Source organism: Oreochromis niloticus, linkage group LG23 (genome assembly GCF_001858045.2).
Source record: "Oreochromis niloticus isolate F11D_XX linkage group LG23, O_niloticus_UMD_NMBU, whole genome shotgun sequence".
NCBI classification, from domain to species: domain Eukaryota; kingdom Metazoa; phylum Chordata; class Actinopteri; order Cichliformes; family Cichlidae; genus Oreochromis; species Oreochromis niloticus.
The window spans coordinates 27,439,824-27,462,439 of NC_031986.2; the positions used below are offsets into that span (position 1 = coordinate 27,439,824).

Consider the following 22,616-nt stretch of genomic DNA (forward strand, 5'->3'; position numbering starts at 1 on the left):
TAATACAGAGACATGTGATGCATTTGTCTGAAATACCCAATTACTGATCCTGATCAATTTTGATGGTTAAAAAAAGACCAATAAACATTTCAGGCTTGTAATTTAAATAGCCTTCGTAAATATGGTGTTAAATGTCGACTTTAAGTTACAAGTACTACAGATCATTAATTGTTTATTTATAGATTTAGAAGCAATGCCACCACAGCTATCCTCTTATGATTAAAGTGATTTCAAAGTTTATTTTTGATTACTTACTTTACGAGCCTAAAACCCTGCATAATCATGTTACATTTTTCTACATCGTGGGCAGCACAGCGGTGTGTATCTGTGTGGTTTCTCTCTGAGTACTGCAGCCTTCTTCCACAGTCCAAAGACATGCAGTTAGTGGGGTTAGGTTAATTGGTGATTCTAAACTGCTCTTACATGTGATTGTGGGTGTGAATGATTGTCAGTCTCTCTGTGGTGGCCCTGCAACAGACTGATGATGCATCCAGGGTAAATGGTAAATGGCCTGTATTTGTATAATGCTTTACTTGGTCCCTAAGGACCCCAAAGCGCTTTACACTACATTCAGTCATCCACGCATTCACACACACATTCACACACTGGTGATGTCAAAATACATTGTAGCCACAGCTGCCCTGGGGCGCACTGACAGAGGTGTGGCTGCCGGACACTGGCGCCACCGGGCCCTCTGACCACCACCAGTAGGCAACGGGTGAAGTGTCTTGCCCAAGGACACAACGACCGAGACTGTCCGGGTGTATCATCAGAGGATTTCTGTTGGTGACCTGGTGTTGTTTGGAAAGTCTGTGGTGCACAAGGTGAACAGCAGTATTACAGTTCCCTGTGGAGCTCCTGTACTGTACATCACCAGGTTAGACACAGTACTGCCAGGTCTCACATACTGTGTCAGGCAGTCCTTAACCCATGAAAGGTTATTAATATTATGGTTATTCAGTTAATTAAATCATTGACCTGCAGATTACTTGACTGGATTTTACTCAACTTTAAGAGTTGTACAAGATCATCTAAGTAAACAACACACTCTCAACTTGTATATTTTGTTACCAGATAAGATTCTTCTAAAGATCGCACCGAGTCACAGAGGAATGAATAAAACACCCTATTCCTGGATAAAGAGGTTCAGTGAATGTGGTGTTGAAGGTGTGGAGGTGGATCAGAGTGTCAGAGGAGACTCTGTAGAAGGACAGAGTGCCAGCAGGACAGTCCACAAACACTCCTACTCTGTTAGAGACAGAGGAGGACACAGTGGGAGAAAAAAAAGGGAGGAGAGCATGTCTGTTGTTGTGCCAGACAGAGAAACGATTATCAAAGCAGAAGAGACTCCAGGACTGATCATTCTCCCCAAACCTGCAATCAAGCCCGTCTCCTCTTCTTCTGATTCCTCTGTAACTAACAGCTAACTGAACATCTCCTTTCCATTCGAACTCCCAGTAACAGCGACCTGTCAGGCTATTTCCACACAGCATTTGAGGACACCTGTCAAACCTATCTGGATGGTCAGGATATGACTGATAGCCCTCATATACCACCTTCCTGCTGTTGTCAGTGAGCTTGAGTTTTCTGTTTGCTGTGTTTGAGTCCAGCGTGAGTTCACATGCATCTGATGGAGATATGAAAAACACAGCAGAGGTTATTCATCTGTTTGGTGTTCATTGAATGTGTGCTTCTTTGCTTTTATGAATCACATTGGAAACAGGCTTACACTTTCTCAGACCTGGTCTCAACCACTGAACTCCAGCAGGCTCCAACCTAAAAGAAGAAGGGGGGTTAGATCAAGCAATATTAAAAAAAAACAAAATCCCCTCTCGCCCCTGCGGGCGGTCTATCCTTCAAGCTTGGGTCCTCTATCGATCGATAGATAGATATCTCTATATACCAGGAAAAGGAAGAGGAGGAATTTTATATACACGGTTCTCTGAAAATGAAGTCTTGTGAATGTGGTCTCTAAATATGAAATTATATATAACAAAAGACTAGTTCTTGTACTTGGTCTCAAGCTTGCAGTAGGGCTCTCCATACCTGAGCGTGTCCAGTCTCCAGTGTGGATCATTCAGTCTAGCTGACAGCAGCTTCACTCCTGAGTCTCCTGGATGATTGTAGCTCAGATCCAGCTCTTTCAGATAAGAGGGGTTGGAGCTCAGAGCTGAGGCCAGCGACACACAGCCTTCACTTGTAATCATACACCCTGACAGCCTGCAGACACAAAACACAGCAGAAAACAGAAGCTCATTGTATAGTAAAAAGAAAAATAACTTAGGAAGAGGTTAGATTTTCAGTTTTAAAGTCAACCCACGATTGTATCCAGTGTTTGAATGAATACAGTCCAAATATAAAAAAGTTTCTATTGAGAAATAATTCCTAAAATACTGTCAAAGCCACTTTTAAACTCCCCTTGTTATTCAATTAAATTTTTATTTATATAGTGACAAATCACAACAGCAGTCACCTCAAGGCGCTTTATATTGTACAGTAGATCGTACAATAATAGATACAGAGAAAAACCCAATAATCATATGGCCCCCTATGAGCAAGCACTTTGGCGACAGTGGGAAGGAAAAACTCCCTTTTAACAGGAAGAAACCTCCAGCAGAACCAGGCTCAGGGAGGGGCGGGGCCATCTGCTGCGACCGGTTGGATTGAGAGAAGAAAAACAGGATAAAGACATGCTGTGGAAGAGAGACAGAGATTAGTAACAGATATGATTCAATGCAGAGAGGTCTATTAACACATAGTGAGTGAGAAAGGTGACTGGAAAGGAAAAACTCATCATGGGAATCCCCGACAGCCTACGTCTATTGCAGCATAACTAAAGGAGGGTTCAGGGTCACTTGGTCCAGCCCTAACTATATGCTTTAGCAAAAAGGAAAGTTTTAAGCCTAATCTTGAAACTAGAGATACTGTCTGTCTCCCGAATCCAAACTGGAAGCTGGTTCCACAGAAGAGGGGCCTGAAAACTGAAGGCTCTCCCTCCCATTATACTTTTAAATACTCTAGGAACAACAAGTAGGCCTGCAGTGTGAGAGCGAAGTGCTCTAATAGGGTGATATGGTACTACAAGGTCATTAAGATAAGATGGGGCCTGATTATTTAAGACCTTGTATGTGAGGAGCAGGATTTTGAATTCAATTCTAGATTTAACAGGAAGCCAATGAAGGGAAGCCAAAACAGGAGAAATATGCTCTCTCTTTCTAGTCCCTGTCAGTACTCTTGCTGCAGCATTTTGGATTAGCTGAAGACTTTTCAGGGACTTTTTAGGACATCCTGATAATAATAAATTACAGTAGTCCAGCCTGGATCAAGAAATCAAGATTTCCAGCATTGTACTTGATTTGAGACATCAGTGGATATTTATATATCACACGTTTTTATTTTTCTACAATTTGACTCATCATCAATTTTCAGACTTAAAATGTCTTTAGGATGTAATTACAGCTGTGTAAAGGAAGTACATTTGAATATTTCACCTGGAACCAACACATCAAATAGTTTTAAAATTATTTTAATAGAGATGTTACACAAGCCCGACTTTCTGGAAACATAGGTCTACTTTATGTGTTACCAGTTATCACTTGTTGACCTGAGCATTTCCAGTTTGCACTGTGTCCTCTTCAGTGCAGCAGATAGCATCTTCACTCCCGAATCTTGCAGATCATTGTGGTTCAGGTCCAGCTCCCTCAGGCTACAAGTCTGTGAGATGAGAACTGAGGACAGAACGTCACAGCTTCTCTGTGAGAGTTTGCAGTCACAGAGCCTGGACAGAGAATAATAAACACAAAAAACATTTAATTTGAAATGTAAATAAAGTGCCTCTATCAACCAGCAAGATTTAGAAACATTGGAAATTAGAAACAGATTGGTAACAGTTGCAGCTAACATAAATAATAAAAGAAATCTTTCAGGGACCAGAGGGTGGGAATTTCCAAAGTGTGCAGTTGTGGGAAATGCATCGAAAACATTTGATTTCATCAGCTAAACATTTGCTATCCATAATGTAAATCCTGCAAGTCACCACAAATTCCTCTGGGTGTAACATGCTATACAAATCTAGGCTGTATATAATAGAAATCAGTAATAGAAAAATACTACGGGAGAATTCAGGGTGACCTTATCCAACCCTGTCTTTATGAACAAGGAAGGTTTTTAAACCCAGTTGTGAAAGCAGAGAGAGAGTCCTCACAAATCCAAACTGGGAACTGGTTCCACAAATTCTACATATACATTCTCCAGCATTCTGGATCAATTGAAGGTGTTTCACTGAGCTTTTATAGTAATAAATGACAACAGTCCACTCCAGAAGTAATAAATGCATGAACTACTTTTTCAGCATCACTCTGATCCAGGATGTTTTTAATTTTAGAAAGATTGTACAAATGTATGAAAGCAGTCCTACATTTTCCTAGCATTGTTCATAATTTCTTCAATCAATGAAGACTAAGATGTCCTAGCTTTACAGAGAAGTTTTCTAATAACATATATAGAGAGCAGCAAGCTCTTATTCCAGGCTAAATGAAGATCTTTCTGGTTTCTTTCAAGCACCAGAGTGTCATGGCCCTGAGTCTGACGACTCAGTGTTTTGTGTTTCTTTATAATATTCTATGTTCTTGTTTATTCTGTTATGTCTTTTGTTTAGGTTTGCTATGTGTTAGGGTTTTCTGTCATGCCTGTCTGTGTTCCCTCTGTCTGTCCATGGTGTCACTGTGTCTGCTCGTGAGTCACTCTGTTAAGTTCAGTGTCTTGTCTGGTCCTGTGTGTCTGCTAGTTTCCTGTTTTATTCTGAAGGTCTTTGTCTCAAGTGAGTGTGTTCAGATTACATTTCCCCTGTCTCATCAGCTCTGATTTCTCCCAGGTGTGTTCCCCTCCTGTCTCCCATCCCTTGATTACTGCTGTGTGTATTTAAGCCCTGTGTGTTCTCCTGCGTGTTGCTGGTTTGTCTGTATTATATGGTGTTTTGTTCTCTGGTCTGCGTTATCTCTCTGCTCTGGTTTCAGGTTAGTTTTGTCAGTTCTGTTCTCACCACCCTCGCCCTTTTTTCGTTGTTTGTCATCCTCTTCAACAAAGCTCACTCTCATCAGAAGCAGTGCTCGCATTTTGGGTCCTTTAATAATTTACATAGAGCTTGCCCCGCTGGCCGTGACACAGAGTCCTACAAATTGAGGATATAACATTATTAACGACTCCTCTGTCGAAGTTTAGGCCCTGGTGCTACATTTAATTTGTCTATCTGAAATTTAGCTCCCTCATGTAATGTGCTGAGACGTGCAAAAAAGTCATACTAAAAACCCAATAAGAAATCAGCTATTTTGATTTTAAGGTGCAACTCTGGCTGCATCTATTGTGAGTTCAATCCAAAGATTTTGGTGATGGAAAGTTGTTTTATGTGAAACAGCATTTTTGGGGCAAATAAAACTTAAGTATAGTTCCATCTGTCCCAAACATCACATGCTTCATGAGAATCTCAAGCCTTGCAATATCTATGTCACGATATTAGGTCACACAGTGTCATCTCATGTAGATTGAATTTACATTAAAGGTTCCAACCATGATGTACTAAAGTAACTACAGCTTGCCTGGACATACAGGGAGTGCAGAATTATTAGGCAAATGAGTATTTTGTCCACATCATCCTCTTCATGCATGTTGTCTTACTCCAAGCTGTATAGGCTCGAAAGCCTACTACCAATTAAGCATATTAGGTGATGTGCATCTCTGTAATGAGAAGGGGTGTGGTCTAATGACATCAACACCCTATATCAGGTGTGCATAATTATTAGGCAACTTCCTTTCCTTTGGCAAAATGGGTCAAAAGAAGGACTTGACAGGCTCAGAAAAGTCAAAAATAGTGAGATATCTTGCAGAGGGATGCAGCAGTCTTAAAATTGCAAAGCTTCTGAAGCGTGATCATCGAACAATCAAGCGTTTCATTCAAAATAGTCAACAGGGTCGCAAGAAGCGTGTGGAAAAACCAAGGCGCAAAATAACTGCCCATGAACTGAGAAAAGTCAAGCGTGCAGCTGCCAAGATGTCACTTGCCACCAGTTTGGCCATATTTCAGAGCTGCAACATCACTGGAGTGCCCAAAAGCACAAGGTGTGCAATACTCAGAGACATGGCCAAGGTAAGAAAGGCTGAAAGACGACCAATACTGAACAAGACACACAAGCTGAAACGTCAAGACTGGGCCAAGAAATATCTCAAGACTGATTTTTCTAAGGTTTTATGGACTGATGAAATGAGAGTGAGTCTTGATGGGCCAGATGGATGGGCCCGTGGCTGGATTGGTAAAGGGCAGAGAGCTCCAGTCCGACTCAGACGCCAGCAAGGTGGAGGTGGAGTACTGGTTTGGGCTGGTATCATCAAAGATGAGCTTGTGGGGCCTTTTCGGGTTGAGGATGGAGTCAAGCTCAACTCCCAGTCCTACTGCCAGTTTCTGGAAGACACCTTCTTCAAGCAGCGGTACAGGAAGAAGTCTGCATCTTTCAAGAAAAACATGATTTTCATGCAGGACAATGCTCCATCACACGCGTCCAAGTACTCCACAGCGTGGCTGGCAAGAAAGGGTATAGAAGAAGAAAAACTAATGACATGGCCTCCTTGTTCACCTGATCTGAACCCCATCGAGAACCTGTGGTCCATCATCAAATGTGAGATTTACAAGGAGGGAAAACAGTACACCTCTCTGAACAGTGTCTGGGAGGCTGTGGTTGCTGCTGCACGCAATGTTGATGGTGAACAGATCAAAACACTGACAGAATCCATGGATGGCAGGCTTTTGAGTGTCCTTGCAAAGAAAGGTGGCTATATTGGTCGCTGATTTGTTTTTGTTTTGTTTTTGAATGTCAGAAATGTATATTTGTGAATGTGGAGATGTTATATTGGTTTCACTGGTAAAAATAAATAATTGAAATGGGTATATATTTGTTTTTTGTTAAGTTGCCTAATAATTATGCACAGTAATAGTCACCTGCACACACAGATATCCCCCTAAAATAGCTAAAACTAAAAACAAACTAAAAACTACTTCCAAAAACATTCAGCTTTGATATTAATGAGTTTTTTGGGTTCATTGAGAACATGGTTGTTGTTCAATAATAAAATTATTCCTCAAAAATACAACTTGCCTAATAATTCTGCACTCCCTGTACACAAGGGCCCTATCATCTGTGCTTGGAACCCTCATTATTATTATTATTATTATTTAGTTTATCAAGCATTTAGAGTTCTCAGGCCTATTAACTCTGTTCTGACCTGAGTGAATCCAGTCTGCAGTATGAACTCTTCAATCCAGCAGACAGTATCTTCACACCAGAATCTTGCACATTGCTGTTACTCAGATCCAGCTTCCTCAGATGAGATGAGTCACAGTTTAAAACTGAGGACAGAGCTTCACAGCTTCTCAGTGAAAGGTTACAGCCACTTAGTCTAAAAGGAAAATAACAGAGCAATGATTAGCTCTTCTAGTAAGCTGAATATCTCAATAAATATCTGTGTACTTACACAGCTTTCTTGGAGTCTTTGACGACTGGTAGCAGCCTCAGAAGAGCCCTTTCTGAAACATCATATTTCTTCAGCTCAAAAACATCCAGATCCTTTTCTGATGACAGTAAGATGAAGACCACGGCTGACCACCCGTAGGGAGACAGTTCGTCTGCGTAGAGACGCCCTAAACTCAGGTTCCAATGGATTGTCTCTACTAGAGAACAATCATTCAGTTCATTCAGACAGTGAAAGAGATTGATAGTTTTCTCTGTAGGCAGATTCTCACAGAGCTTGTTCTCAATGTAGCAGACTGTCTGTTTACTGGCTTTTGAGATACTTTCTGAATCAGTCACAAGGCCTCTGAGTAGAATCTGATTGGTTACCAGTGAAAGACCCAGCAGAAAGCGGAGAAATAAGTCCAGGTGTCCGTTTGGACTCTGTAAGGCCTCGTCCACAGCACATTGGTAGAAGATTGTGGATGATGTTTGTTTTTTTACCAGCAGATTGACTCCAGAGTTGATGAAGGTCAGATGGACATGAAGAGCAGCCAGAAACTCCTGAACACTCAGATGGATAAAGCAGAACACCTTGTCCTGGTACAGTCCTCTCTCCTCTTTAAAGATCTGTGTGAACACTCCTGAGTACACTGAGGCTGCTCTGATATCGATGCCACACTCTGTCAGGTCTGATTCATAGAAGATCAGGTTTCCTTTCTGCAGCTGATCAAAAGCCAGCTTTCCCAGAGACTCAATCATCTTCCTGCTCTCTGGACTCCAGGGTGGATCTGTCTCAGCTCCTCCATCATACTTGACCTTCTTCACTTTGGCTTGAACCACCAGAAAGTGGATGTACATCTCAGTCAGGGTCTTGGGCAGCTCTTCTCTGTCTTTGGCTTTCAGCACATCCTCCAGAACTGTAGCAGTGATCCAACAGAAGACTGGGATGTGGCACATGATGTGGAGGCTTCGTGATGCCTTGATGTTGGAGATGATCCTGCTGGCCTGCTCCTCATCTCTGAATCTCTTCTTAAAGTACTCCTCTTTCTGTTGGTCAGTGAACCCTCTGACCTCTGTCAACATACTAACACATTCAGGAGGGATTTGATTGGCTGCTGCAGGTCTTGTGGTTATCCAGAGGCGAGCAGAGGGAAACAGATGTCCCCTGATGAGGTTTGTCAGCAGCACATCCACTGAGGTCGACTCTGTAACATCAGTAAAGATCTCAGTGTTGTGGAAGTCCAAAGGAAGTCGACACTCGTCAAGACCGTCTAAGATGAACACAACCTGGAAGTCTTCAAAGCTGCAGATTCCTGCTTTTTTGGTTTCAGTAAAGAAACGATGCACAAGTTCTACCAAGCTGAACTTTTTCTCCTTCAACACATTGAGCTCCTTGAAAGTGAATGGAAATGTGAATTCAATGTTCTGGTTGGTTTTGTCTTCAGCCCAGTCCAGAGTGAATTTCTGTGTTAAGACAGTTTTCCCAATGCCAGCCACTCCCTTTGTCAGCACTGTTCTGATTGGTTCATCTCTTCCAGTGGAGCCTTTGAAGATATCATCTAATCTTATTGCTGTTTCTGATCTGTGCATTTTCTGGGATGCTGTTTCAATCTGTCTGACTTCATGTTCATCATTAACCTTTGTAGTCTTTTGTTCTGTGATGTAGAGCTCTGTGTAGATCTGATTAAGAAATGTTGGGTTTCCTGCTTTAGCGATCCCCTCAAACACACACTGGAACTTCTTCTTTAGTTTGGACTTTATTTTGCATTGACACTGAACAAAAGCATCTTAATACAGAAAGAAAAAATGGAAAGATGTAACAGTTAGTGAGCAATGAAAACATTATCAATGAATGTGATCAGTTCTTCATTTACAGTGTAGGATATCAGCACAATATTAAAAAATCTACCCATCTTCCTACCACTTATCCAGATCCAGGCTGCCTGAGCCTTCTAGACCTCTCCCTTATCCTCCACTGTATCCTTAATCTTCTAGAGGTTACCAAAGGATTCTCAAGCCAGCTGAGAGAAAAATCTTAACAGTGTGTCCTAAGTCTGCCCTGGGCTCTCTTCGAAGTTGAACTTTCTCTATACCCCTCAGTTAGAAGATATCCAGGAGACATTTTAGGCAGATATCTGAGACACATTAGTCACTATTAATACACAGGACTGCTGCTCTGTTCAGAGCCTCTTCTTAATGCCTAGAGGTGGCAAAAGTACAGAAGATCTTCACTTAAGGAAAAGTAGAGATACTTGTAGAGATACTACATAAAAAAAAGGATCCTGGTGTTATTTGTCAGAAACAGTTCATAACTTCCCTTCAACTCATTCATGTCACCTAAAAGGTAAACCTGTTTCTCCATCACCTGTTCAGCTCTGATGATTCAGTAAGGACATCTCCTGGTTTCATCTTCATGTTTCCCTCTCACCAGATAACCAAACCGATATCATGACCAGCAGCTTTACAGCTGTGGCTCCAGCAAACATCAGCTGATACTAGAAATTAATATTAAATAAATTCTAACAACAGCTGATCAAGCTTAAACGTGCTGCTGTTGTTTAGTGCGACATCCGCCAGTTTCCCGTTCTGGCGCAAAGTGGGCGATAAACAAACGAGAGAGAAAAGCCGGTCAGCTGATCATTGATCAGTTTCATGATTGAAGTAGAAACAGGAGAGGGAGGGGGAGCGAATGAGAGAAGAAGAGGCAGCTGTGCAGCAAAGACACAGAATAACTCCAGCTTTGTGTCTTTTTCATTGTAGCTGAAGTACCGGACAAACTGTGTTCCTTTTCACCTCAATGCGAAATGTGTAATATTTTCTCTGAATACCAGACGATTCTGTTTTTTACAGGATGGTTGGCAACTCTATCTGGGTCAGATATAAACCAAGTTTAGGTGGAGTTTATTTTCATTATGCTGACTTTTTCGTACTGGGTACTAGCTAGCATGACGGAGTTTCTATACAGCTGGGTGGGTGCTATGATGTTACTGATGTTGAACTTTATTTTGTTCATAAGGTTAATTATTAGACTGCAGGTCATAACTTCTTACCTGAAGTCCAGTTCACCTGACACTCGGACCGGCGGCCGCTTCGGCTCTCTCCTCTTGCCTCCCTTTTCCTTCATCCACCTGCTGGCTTCCACCAGTTGCTAATGTTATTGAATCTGTGAAAGCTCCGCCATAGCCACCACACGAAGTAACGAATAACGAGCCTATCTAAATCCCAGTAACGAGTAACGCGTTCCTGGTTTTGGCATAATAACTAGTTACCGTGCTCGTTACCACAATAATAACGTAGTTACTGTAACGCGTTACTTAATAACGCGTTAGTCCCAATACTGCTAATGTAAAAAAACAAGCGGTGGCCCCGAGAGACAAAGCACGTACAAACTCGAAAGCATGTGCAAACTCCAAAACACATTTCTAGCGTTAACTGAACTTCCAAAACAGAGCTACAGAGATCACTTAAATTACACAATTGAAAGCATATGTGTATTGTTTGTGTATTTATACACAAGCACTCATATATGTTCAAATAATTAAAAATGTTCGTTTACCTGTTACTACCACACACCAAATCTGGTTGTTGGTACTTGCTGGCTTGTGTAGTCACTAGGTAACAAAAGCTCAACACTGCGCCTAGCATTCTAGAGCACTTCTGTTGTGTTTTGTACGTGTTTTGGAGTTTTTACGTGCTTTGGAATTTTTACGTGTTTTGGAGTTTGTACATGCTTTGTCTCTAGGGGCCACCGTAAATATACTTTTATTTATTCACTCCACATAAAATGTAATAAATAAATCATATAATACAAAAACCAACTAGTCACAGTTCAACTTTTAACTATTTAAATTTTCAGCTTTTTCCTTTTAAACAAATTTAAAGTGAAACAACACAAAACACTGCAAACCACAACACAATCAAATATAAATTAAAATATGAAAACAAAAAGAAGATGCACATTGTCTGTCATATGGGCCTGCATGAATAAACTTTCTGAATCCTTTATCATCCACAACTGAAAATACTTGTGGACCATTACTATACCTTTCTAATGTGACGCTGTTGTCCCTGGCTCTCTTTCTCTCTCTCTCCCTCCCGCTCTGTTCCTGTGCTACTGCGAGTGTAACTACCGCCCCTCCCCCCTCTGCCCAGCGTTTGGAGTGAAGCAGAAAAAAAATGAGAGAGAGAGAGGGTGAGAGAAGGAAAAAAAAATCCACACCTCAAACATTTAGTAAACAATTAAGCAAATACAAGTAATCTGCAATAAATTACAGGTAGTAAGAAAATAAACTACTAACTCTTTTACGCTATGTCCACACCTACATGTATTTTTGAAAACGCAGCTGTTTCGTCCACACGTAAACAGCGTTTCGAATCAGCGAAAACGGAGATTTTTTAAAACTCCTTTTTTGCATTTAAATGTGGACGAGGAATACAGAGTTCATCATGCAACGTCAAAGGTATGTGCCTTTTTTCATGTCACGCTGTGCGCAGGTTATTGTTTACATGAGATGAATTGCAGAATAGCAGGTAGAGACAAAATACTGTTAATCTGACTATCTGCAGGTTTTACACGCTTACATATACACACACAGCTACTGTCCCTCTATTTAGAAAGGCAGCGGGGTCACGGTGTGATTATTTTACATGTAGTTGTTTTTTTCCCTGTGTAATAAAATTCAACATTGCTATCAATACATTTTTCAATCCCTCTGCAAAATGGGTTCAAAAACATAAACAACTGTTGGATGCTGTTTGTCCGTGATTTGAATAGGGGGAACAAATTTTGGCAGGATCAGCCTGATATTATTTGTATCCCACTGTAATTTTACTATATAAAGAGCTAACATCTCCAAAATGTCAGGAGTAGTTAGTCATTACAACAAGTGTTTGTGAACTAAAAATCAAGAATGTCGGATACTGTTTGTCCATGATTTGGAGAGCCCAGCGCATGCTCCCTACAAAGGGAAAACCAATTATGCAGGGGAGACCTACCTTGGCACTTGTGCAGGTGAAACCAAAGGGAAGATATGCTTCACCATATTTTCTAGTCTTTGGCTTAGAATGAAGTTGGTTTGGAAACATATTTAGCAATGCTTCATCTCCTGATTTGCATTTGTGGAGGCACCCCGTGCTAGCAATGTCCAAGCATTGTTTTTTTGTTTTTTGTTTTTTTCCTTTTCATGTCGCCCCCCCCCCCCCCAGGGGGCGGGCCCCACACTTTGGGAAGGTCTGCGTTAAACTGACAGTTTACTCTTTATACTTTCTTTACACTAAACTGTATTCAGGGGGACATAAAGGTTGAATTCAGTGATTCATCTGTGGTACACTTGATGCAACCTAACTCTGACTAGTGATGGTAAATTTGATTCTTTTTACTGAATCGAGTTTTAATGAGTCACTCACCAAAGTGAATCGGGTTTCTTGAGTCATTTGAGTCACTGAGTCAGTTGACCAGAGAGTGCAAAAATGTATATTTTCACTCAAACTTAATTTGTTTCTCTTTTAATGTAAATGATGAATGATTGTAAAAGAAAACAACTATTTTCTTTAGAGCAAAAAAATTCTAAAGGGAACATTTATTTATTTTTATTTTATTTTATTGGTATTTTCCTTAAATGTGTCAAATATATATTTTCTCATCTAAATGTCCACTGAGCTGTGAGCCAGGGGGCGGTAAAGTGCCTTAACATTGGTTGCCAACCAAGAAGAAGACGAAGAAGCTGTGAGCCAGGAGGGAGGGGGTGAGTGAGTGAGTGATTCGTAACAGGAAGGGAGGGGGTGAGTGAGTGAGTCAGTGATTCGTTCAACTCGTTCGAGCTGTGATCCAGGAGGGAGGGGGTGAGTCAGTGAGTGATTCGCCTTACACTATGATTCAGCACAGCAAGGGAGGGAGTATGGGCTCAAAATGTGGTCATAAATATTTTGTACTTGTAAATCAGTTTTGTACTTGTAAATCAGGATTTGTATGTGTAGAAAGAATTTGTGCGTGCGTAAAAAAGATTTGTATGTGTAAAAAAGATTTGTGTGTGCGTAAAAAAGATTTGTATGTGTAAAAAGATTTTGTGCGTGCGTAAAAAAGATTTGTATGTGTAAAAAGAATTTGTGCGTGCGTAAAAAAGATTTGTATGTGTAAAAAAGATTTGTGTGTGGACTTAGCCAAAAACCCCCCTGCAAGTTACAAGTACGAATTTTGACCTGATTTTTCTTCCTGTCATCTGATTGGTCAATGTCATGTCAATCACAAATGTAACAATCCAATCAGAGAACAGGTGGGTTTGGCTGTCAGAGGGGCACTTTTTTGAACTGCAGGTCCTTGAAGGGAATAAATGCCCTTTTACATGCCAACCCAGCGTTTTCCTTCATCACCACGAAGGAAAACAGTCTGTGGTCGTCCGAGTTTGGTGATTTTTGTGTCACAGGTCTACGTGCTTTATACAGGGACTTCCACAGCCTTTTCAACAGCGCTGCGGACCGCGGGGGGGGCGGGGCAGTGTTTTGGAAATGACAGTCTTCATTACAAAGCTTTCTTCGTATACATGTTTTTATTGAACATTTGAAGAACTAGCAAAAAAACCAGAAACTGTTGTAGAGGACATAAAGTCAGAGATAGAAACGACAAGGAGCAGGTGCATCTAGTACAGGTAGAGCTGCTGCAAAAACCCACAGAGCTCAGCAGCCAGCGCAACAAATTCTGGATCCTTTGCTTTTAGTTAGCAGTTAGCATTAGCATGCTAGCTGAGCGATGCTACTGTGAACCGAGGAGCTATTGTCTTGATGTGAGCTTCTACTCAGGGTTTTTTCTTCCAGTTCAGAGCAGAAATGTTTTTGTTAAGAAACTGGCTGTTGTTTTTTCCCCCACAATTTTAATTATAAGCTAGATATATTTCTACTAATGGAATTAGTTTGCTAAGAGCAACAGGGATGAGTCAGTGAGTCAGTTGCGCTTGTGAATCATGATTCACGAGTCAGTAAAGTGATTCTCGAGTATTGAACGATTCGTTCACGAATCGAACATCACTAACTCTGACCATGAGCACCACACCCATTGTGCACCAGTCACGGTGCATTTCGTTTGAGTTGTTACATACATTACCCACCACTTTAAAAAAAAATATCTGCAGCCCACTTTAAATAAATAAATAGGAAATAAAACCCAAAAGTTGATTCAGAAAGTTTATTCATGCAGGCCCATATTACAGAGAATGTGCATCTTCTTTTTGTTTTCATATTTTAATTTATATTTAATTGTGTTGTGGTTTGCAGTGTTTTGTGTTGTTTCAGTTTAAATTTGTTTAAAAGGAAAAAGCTGAAAATTTAAATAGTTAAAAGTTGAACTGTGACTAGTTGGTTTTTATGGAGGACCACAAGAGCCACGCGCATCGAAATAAAGAATTCTGTGCTTAAATAATGAATTGTAGAATAAATTCTGCATTTGTAAATTAATTTTTGAATTCCAATTTAATAAACTGCATTTCAAAATCTTTTTCCCTTTCCTGTTCGCTCAGGGATTAATTTCTGGATTAGCTGCTGGATTAGCTCTTCAATTAACAACTTCCTCGCGGCTATTCAAATTAGCCACACCGTGGGATGTAAGGAGTTCTCTGATTGGTTGGACAGACACAGGCTGTCTGCCAGCCTGGATTTTTCTAGCTCATAGCTTCGCCCTGCTACGAAGCGTGTGTGCATGTACAAAGGCCGTTCAGCCTCAGGATTTACACTCGGCTCGACACGGATATGTGAAGAATGAAGGGATCCTGCAGCGAAACGGAGAGCCCAACATCTGACTGAGTGCCTGTTTTCACAGTCTGACCACCTGTTGAAGGTAACGTGCTAATATGGCTAACTCTAGCATCACCTCACGTAGCCCCGTTATTTTAAGGTCATCTTAGCTCATGAAAATTTTACATCGCAGCTGTACGAGCTAGCTACGTGTTTTGTAAGCTGCTGTGCTCTTCACAAATAAAGCTGGAAGCAGCTCAGACTGTTAGAACCAGCACTGAGCCCTGTTACATTTATACAGTGTTAGAGCAATGGCTGCAACCTACAGCCTTTAAACTAGCGATTAAAATGCTGACAGTAAACTCGTCAGTCCAGATGTTACCACATTACTTTGTGATACTTAGAGTTAAAACAACTGAGACAGGCTGATTAAAATAACAGCTGTCAGTTCTCTCATTCCTTATATCAAGACTGGAGATCACACTACTGATTTCAGTTCATTTAATATGTGAGTGCACAGATTCATTCTCAACTGGACATAAATGATGATCAAAGGTTGTATATATGATGAATTCATCAAATCCCAGCCTCTAACACAGTGCGCTGAATCTTAGCTTTGAATGTCCAGTATATTCTAATCAATGCAATTTAAGCATTCACTGAACCTACAGTATCTACACGTGTGTGGCAAATGTGTGGTAAAGACACAGATAATGAAGTTTAATTATTAATACAATATACATCATGAAAAATGAAAGCTGAAATTGATTCAGTTTAGTACTTTTCTCTGTATGCTCTGTGATTATAAAGGCCTTAAATTCTGTGATATATACTGTAAATGATTTTCACAGAGGTCTTAAAGTACTTAAATCACTGCTGATAGTCTGGTTCTTTATATTTTCACGTTTTTGTGTCTGTAGGGCTGTTTGATGACGATTTGGACTCCTCTGGGAGATGAGGACACACCCACATCTGTTCCATACTGCAGCCATTGATGGTGTTACACCTCTGAGTCAGCTTTGGGCCATCAGACGCACACACTGGAAAACCAGCACCTGGACTTCATGAAATGCAGTTTATTAAAGTGCAAATGGAAAAAGGTTTTTGAAATGCAGTTTATTAAAGTGCAATTGGAAAAAGGATTTTGAAATGCAGTTTATTAAATTGGAATTCAAAAATGAATTTACAAATGCAGAATTTATTCTACAATTAATTATTTAAGCACAGAAATCTTTATTTCGATGCGCGTGGCTCTTGTGGTCCTCCATAGGTTTTTGTATTATATGATTTATTTATTACATTTTATGTGGAGTGAATAAATAAAAGTATATTTACGGTGACCCCTAGAGACAAAGCATGTACAAACTCTAAAACACGTAAAAACTCCAAAACACATACAAAACACAACAGAAGTGCTCTAGAATACTAGGCGCAGTGTTGAGCTTTTGTTACCTAGTGGCTACACAAGCCAGCAAGTACCAATGACCGGATTTGGTGTGTGGTAGTAGGATGATCTGATATCGTCGTGTTGGTGTTGTTCCCAGATCATCATGAAAATGTTGTTCCAGGTTCAACATTGCAAGTGACCAATCACATTGTTGTGACGTTATTATTTTGCGCGCCAAGCCATTCGTGCATTTATGAAATTCCAATGTTGGAAGGACAATATCAATTCTGCTTACAGTTTATTAAAGGGTTAGGGTTCGGATTAGGGTCAGGGTCCATTGATCGGTGGACAGAGGCGGTTTCTCGCAGCTTAAGTACATTTTTTTGTTTTACGGCGGTTTTTCCCGAAGTCGCAAAAGTATGACGTCACAACATTCTGATTGGTCACTTGCAATGTTGATCCTGGAACAACATTTAGTATGATGATCTGGGAACAACACCAACACGACGAAATCAGATCGTGCGTGGTAGTAACAGGTAAATGAACATTTTTGTTTAATTATTTGAATATATATAAGTGCTTGTGTATAAATACACAAACAATACACATATGCTTTCAATTGTGTAATTTAAGTGATCTAAGTAGCTCTGTTTTGGAAGTTCAGTTAACGCTAGAAATGTGTTTTGGAGTTTGTACGTGCTTTTTGGAGTTTGTACGTGCTTTGTCTCTAGGGGCCACCGCATATATTTATATATAAACACATATAAATAAATCCACTTTTTTTACATTAGTAATTCCTTTTGTGCATAATTTTATATTATTGTTAATAATAAATTAATTAAAGCAACAAAACAACCTAAAGAGCCGGTTCAGAGCTGAAAGAGCCGCTCTTTTTAGTGAGCCGAGCCGTAAGAGCCGGTTCTCTAAAAAGAGCTGGAAATCCCATCACTACTCTGGGTAAGTAGCTTAGCCGTATAGCTCCAGAGAAGGCTAATATGATTATCTTTTGCCCCCCCCCCAAAAAAAGAAGAGAAACATGAGAGGTTTTAGGACAAAGTTTGTGTTTTCCATTGTTTAAGCACCGGTTCCAACCAAAGGAGATATGTTGTATCAACAGAAAAGGCTAACTTAGTTATCATTTTGCATAAAAAAAGAGACTGCTAAAAATAAAAACATCAGAGGTTTTTGGACAAAGTTTGTGTTCTCCATTCTTTAAGCACCGGTTCGAGCACCGTTTAAGCACCGGCACCGTTTCAAAAGTACCGATTTGGCACCGGTATCGGATAAAACCTAAAAGATACCCATCCCTACGTGTACCACATAAAATCGGTTCAAGGTCATTAAGGAAAAATTCATACATAAGGCGCACCGGATTACAAGGCGCACTGTCGATTTTTGAGAATGAAACGATTTTAAGTGTGCCTTATAGTCTGAGAAATACAGTACTTTTGGAAGTCTAGGAAACTGAGAAATTGTCCACCTCATATAGCAGATTAACTAAAGATTTGTTTGACTGGAGTTGAAAGCTTCTTGCAGTTAAATATCAAACTGAGTTATAGAGAGATGAAGTAGACTTCCTTTTTGGGCAGTCTTTCTCACCTTTTCACACAAATGAATGTCAGTGAATTGTGGAAAGGTGAGAAAGGTTTAGATTAAATCAGACTGGCAGCTATTTGATCTCCCCCCATTTTTATTACATATATTACAGTTATATTATCAGTCTTAGTGTAGTATGACTTAGTACCATAATGAACACATACCTGTGGCATTAGCTGGTTGATCCTGCAGCAGAATTTGGGGAAAGGGTTGTCCTGTTGAAAACCAATAATGGATTCATTTTTATTATTGTTTGAAAAAACATGTACAGGCTTTATAGTTCCTCTAAATAGCAGACCTTCATTCCTTTTGATCTTCCTTAAAATCTTCTTCGTCACCTCTGCAGTCTTTGTATCGTACATCTGCACCATCAGGTCCACTGTGTCCAATCTGTCTGCGTTCTCCAGTCGACTCTTTTTGATTGGCTTGAAGCCATCCTTTGACTCAGTAACATTTTGCAGACACCACTTGAAGTTTTTCAGCTCCTCAGTTCCCAAAGTCTCCAGAGTTTCCCACAACCATTCCTTTAAAAGCCCGTCTGTCTTTTTTATCTGATAAAGTAAGAGAACGTTTTTGATAATATGTACACTAAACAATGAACAAAGAAAGGGTCGTTTTACAAAATCTCACCGACATCAAAAAACAACAAATAGATTGGTCAAACACAACAGATACATAAATATCCGGTCTTTAAGTCTGATGTCACTGGCCGTGTCTGGGCCTAAACTCCGCTGCAGGTCCATATATCAAACGATCACTGTGGCATTACTGAGAGTTAAAAACTGTCTAAAGTCTTTCATCGTTAATAAAATGATCAGTGTTCTGCTCTACCAGGTGTAACAATTGAGTTTAAAATCCAGGCATCCATGAAAACGGAATTTATGACATTTAACGGAGTTAGAAGTTAGCAGGAAGTTAGCTCGCTAGCTTCCATCTAAATACAATATAGCATGTCCTGACTGCGGGGTTTTGGAAACAAATTCAAACGTACAGCTCTGCTATCACTTCCAACATAAATGAAGACAGAAAACTAAACAGCAGTGACGTTTGTAGGGTTACTGAAGTTTTGCTAGTTGGTATATAATGATGTGCTACGTGACCGCTAGCGACACAGCTATGTTAGCATAATATAAACAAGCTAACTTTTTTTCCACTCGATAAAAGTTAACGTGAGGGTTCTCGGTGGTCAGGAACAAATGTAATCGCATGGCAGGATGCTGTAAAAGGACTAAACTTCAGCCAGGAGAACAAGTGAGATAATCCATCCACAATACGAGGTTAATCATACATATACTGCTGCATGGGCTGTGCTGTAGTTACATCGTAAGGTTTTAAAAACTGAGCTTAAATAAATGATTAGCGGTAATAAAAGCCGAGGGAGGTCAACAGTGATCACTGACTGTTTTTAGGAGCTTTTTGAGATTAAATAGAAGAAAATACAAAACATTAAACATGTTAACAACACAAAAGCCATATTAAACGCAGACTACTTTAGGCCCGGAAGTAGGATTTGTCACGTCATCACTTAAAGACCGGATAGGCTTTAAAGCCATAAACTTCAACATTTTTTTGTGAATAACATCAAATTTAACTTTGCTTGTATAAACAAATAGTCCAATTTTGCATTAACCTGGGATTGTTTCATTTTAGACAGGCTTTCTTAAAAAAGGACAGTCTAATTGTTACGTCAGTGTTCTGCTTAGAGGTCCAAGTGACCTGAGTTTACTCTTTGCTGTTTGGTCTTTGTCATCCTGCCTGTGATTTTGTTATCAGAGTGCAGTCTGTTGATCCCTGAGGCTGACAAAGCTTCCCAATTTTGTTTCCTATCTCAAGGTGTCTCCACATTAGAGTTAAAAATTTACTGTGCATTTATCTTCTGTGATATTCTATGCCAAGCATGAATGTGGTGTCAATCGTGATGTTGTACGCTGAGGTGGATAGGTGTTTTCTAAAATGAAGAAGAGACAGAATAATGACTTGTTCAGGTTCAAATCAGGACACTTCCCTTTGCTGTGGCTGTGGATGTAATGTGATATTTACCTCAGAGTCTGCTTATCAGGAACAAAAGAGGAAATAACATTTTTTTTAATATCAAGAAAAGGACCTGAAACAGGATGAAGCATGACTTACAGAACTGCTGTTCAACACTGGACAGATCATCTGCCGGGGCCCAGCCTGATCCTGATCCATGACATGTTTACAACCGAGGATCTGAAGACTGAAGAGAGATGATCCAATTTTAATGAATTATTTAACTGTGCATGGTTAATATCTCTATAAAGAAGTGTTTCATGTAAAGTGAGAAAGCAGATTTGTGAGACACACCTTTACTTCAGGCTTTTAATCACAGACACTCTGTTGATTTACAGTTCTGTGGTTTTACTGTTACTAGTATTTCAGTGACTTACTTTAAAGTTGCAGAGGCTTCTTGTTCAGGTATGCTTGTTGTTTCAGGCATCAGTTCATGTTTAGATTCAGGTTCAAGTTTAGTACAGTCGTGTGTTTGATTCACTCCGCAAAACATTGAGGAGGACAAACTGGAAGGGAGACGCTTTCGAGTAAAAAACACGTGTAACTCCAAGTACAAGTCAGTCGTTAGGGATCTGCAGCTGGGCCCAGGTCTGGCAGAATACAGTGTGTACCGCTGCTCTGAACTATAACGTGACACACACACACACACATATACACAGCTTTGAGTGTGAATAGTGAAAAGTGCTGAGCTGTGACATGGAGAAGAGTCATGGACAGTTAGAGATGGTCATCTCACCTCTGAGCTTTGGTCTGGCTCTCATGTTCCCCACACAGAGTGGTTTTAGAGGGAGGAACTCCCTCCTCTCTGTCCTCACACTGATCCATGCTGCTGAATTCACATCCACATCAGCTCACACACACTTTCTACCTTCACCTGCAGAGGAAACACAAATCATTCATGTGCACGTCAGCTGAAATCCTCCTTACCATCATGTGTGCTGTCCAAATATCAGCTGCTTCTTTTCTGCTTCATCTCAGTGTCAGCTGAATGCAGTCAGACAGCAGTGTGTAAATGCTGTCAGGTAGAGCTGGGCGATATGACCCAAAATTCATATCTCGATATTTTTTTAAAGCCATAAAGTAAGAACAAAAAGACAGTTCTTAGTCAAAGCTGTCCCAGATGTCACACAGGCACTTTTAGTAACATACAGCATAGATGTACATGAAAAAAACTACTCAAAAATAAATTATGAGCATTTATTAAATAATGATGCTCTATAAATAAAATAAAACTATGTTGTTTTGTGCATAACAAAGAACTCACAATTGTGCAGTCAAAATGTAAACTAAAAGACGCTGAGCATAATAACATACAGATTTCACAGCTGCTCTGTTCCCAACTTCTACTGCGTGACTGACAGCCTGGAGTTTGAAATCCGCTTCGTAACCATGTCTCTGAACAGGAGCCATTTATGGTCCTTATACACACGCAATACGGTAATATTACGTTGAAGCACAGTACGTATTACTCCGCGAGGCTCCTCGGTAGCCGTAATGCTCCGACAATCCATCAAGCGGTGCAGCTCCGTAGCTTACCAACGTCAAACTAAAACATTTTTTGACAGATTGCTGAGCGCTGTGTATCACATAAAATCGGTTTGCGGTCATCAAGCACAACCAGAATTCATACAAAAGGCGCGCAGTCAACTTTTGAGAAAATGAAAGGATTTCAGGCCGTGCATGGTGTTAGCGTGGCTAGCTCGTTAGCGCGGTTAACTCGTTAACACGTTGACGCCGTCCAGCCCCACGCACGGGGCGATGCGCAGTAACTCATTAACAGAGATTTGCCGTGTCCATCTTGTCGCTGCCTGCAGGTGAAGCGACGGGGGAGGAGGGGGAGTTGTGTTCAGTGAAGGAGAGGCGAGGTCGAGTAACGTTGCGTAAAGACAAAAGTGGACGAAAGAGAAACTTGCGGCTCCGCAACTATAATTATAACGTAACATAGACTATATCGATATAAAGGATATTGTCACATCTTATATCTCGTATAAAAATATATCGATATTTTAAAAAAAACTCGATATATCGCCCAGCTCTACTGTCAGGGTGTTCAGGTGAATCAAAGTGATCGAAACTGATTCGATTAGTTGTGGAAACCACTCCAACCACTGCAGTAAGAAAAACAAAGGAATGACAGAAGTTTGCTTTGCGAACAAACAGGAAAATATGAAGAAAATCTTCCAGTTGTCTAAGTAGAGATTTATGAGTTTGTCTGTCTGCAGTACTGTTGTGACCATTTACTTGTGCAGATGTTAATCAGTTGTTTAAACAGGACATGCCATCTAATTGGTGGCAGGAGAGTGGACAGAACAGCTGGACAGTTTGTTACTGTGAACTATGGAGAAACATTACATTACAGACAATGTGAGAGCACAAGGAGG

At 40.4% G+C, this 22,616-nt stretch overlaps 1 protein-coding gene across 1 annotated transcript; it reads right to left on the reverse strand.

Moving 5' to 3' along the window:
• Nucleotides 1-652: 652 nt before the first annotated feature.
• Nucleotides 653-21,238, reverse strand: LOC109201555 (NACHT, LRR and PYD domains-containing protein 12). Its single transcript, XM_025903444.1, has 11 exons — nucleotides 20,972-21,238; nucleotides 20,613-20,858; nucleotides 20,335-20,422; nucleotides 18,503-18,755; nucleotides 18,369-18,419; nucleotides 7,522-9,286; nucleotides 7,273-7,446; nucleotides 3,587-3,778; nucleotides 2,047-2,220; nucleotides 1,730-1,776; nucleotides 653-1,627 (listed from the first exon to the last, which is right to left on the reverse strand). The coding sequence occupies exons 1-11, from the start codon at nucleotides 21,058-21,060 to the stop codon at nucleotides 1,086-1,088; spliced, it is 3,621 nt and encodes a 1,206-aa protein (XP_025759229.1). The 5' UTR covers nucleotides 21,061-21,238; the 3' UTR covers nucleotides 653-1,085.
• Between the last annotated feature and the right edge of the window lie 1,378 nt (nucleotides 21,239-22,616).

Bases quoted from the DNA above. Each gene is read 5' to 3' on its own strand.
- LOC109201555 (XM_025903444.1), bottom strand. From the start codon at position 21,060: ATGGATCAGTGTGAGGACAGAGAGGAGGGAGTTCCTCCCTCTAAAACC. The intron at 20,859-20,971 runs GTGAGATGACCA...GTCACGTTATAG, and splicing joins AGCCAGACCAAAGCTCAGAG to TTCAGAGCAGCGGTACACAC. The intron at 1,777-2,046 runs GTATGGAGAGCC...TTCTTCTTTTAG, and splicing joins TGGAGACTGGACACGCTCAG to GTTGGAGCCTGCTGGAGTTC.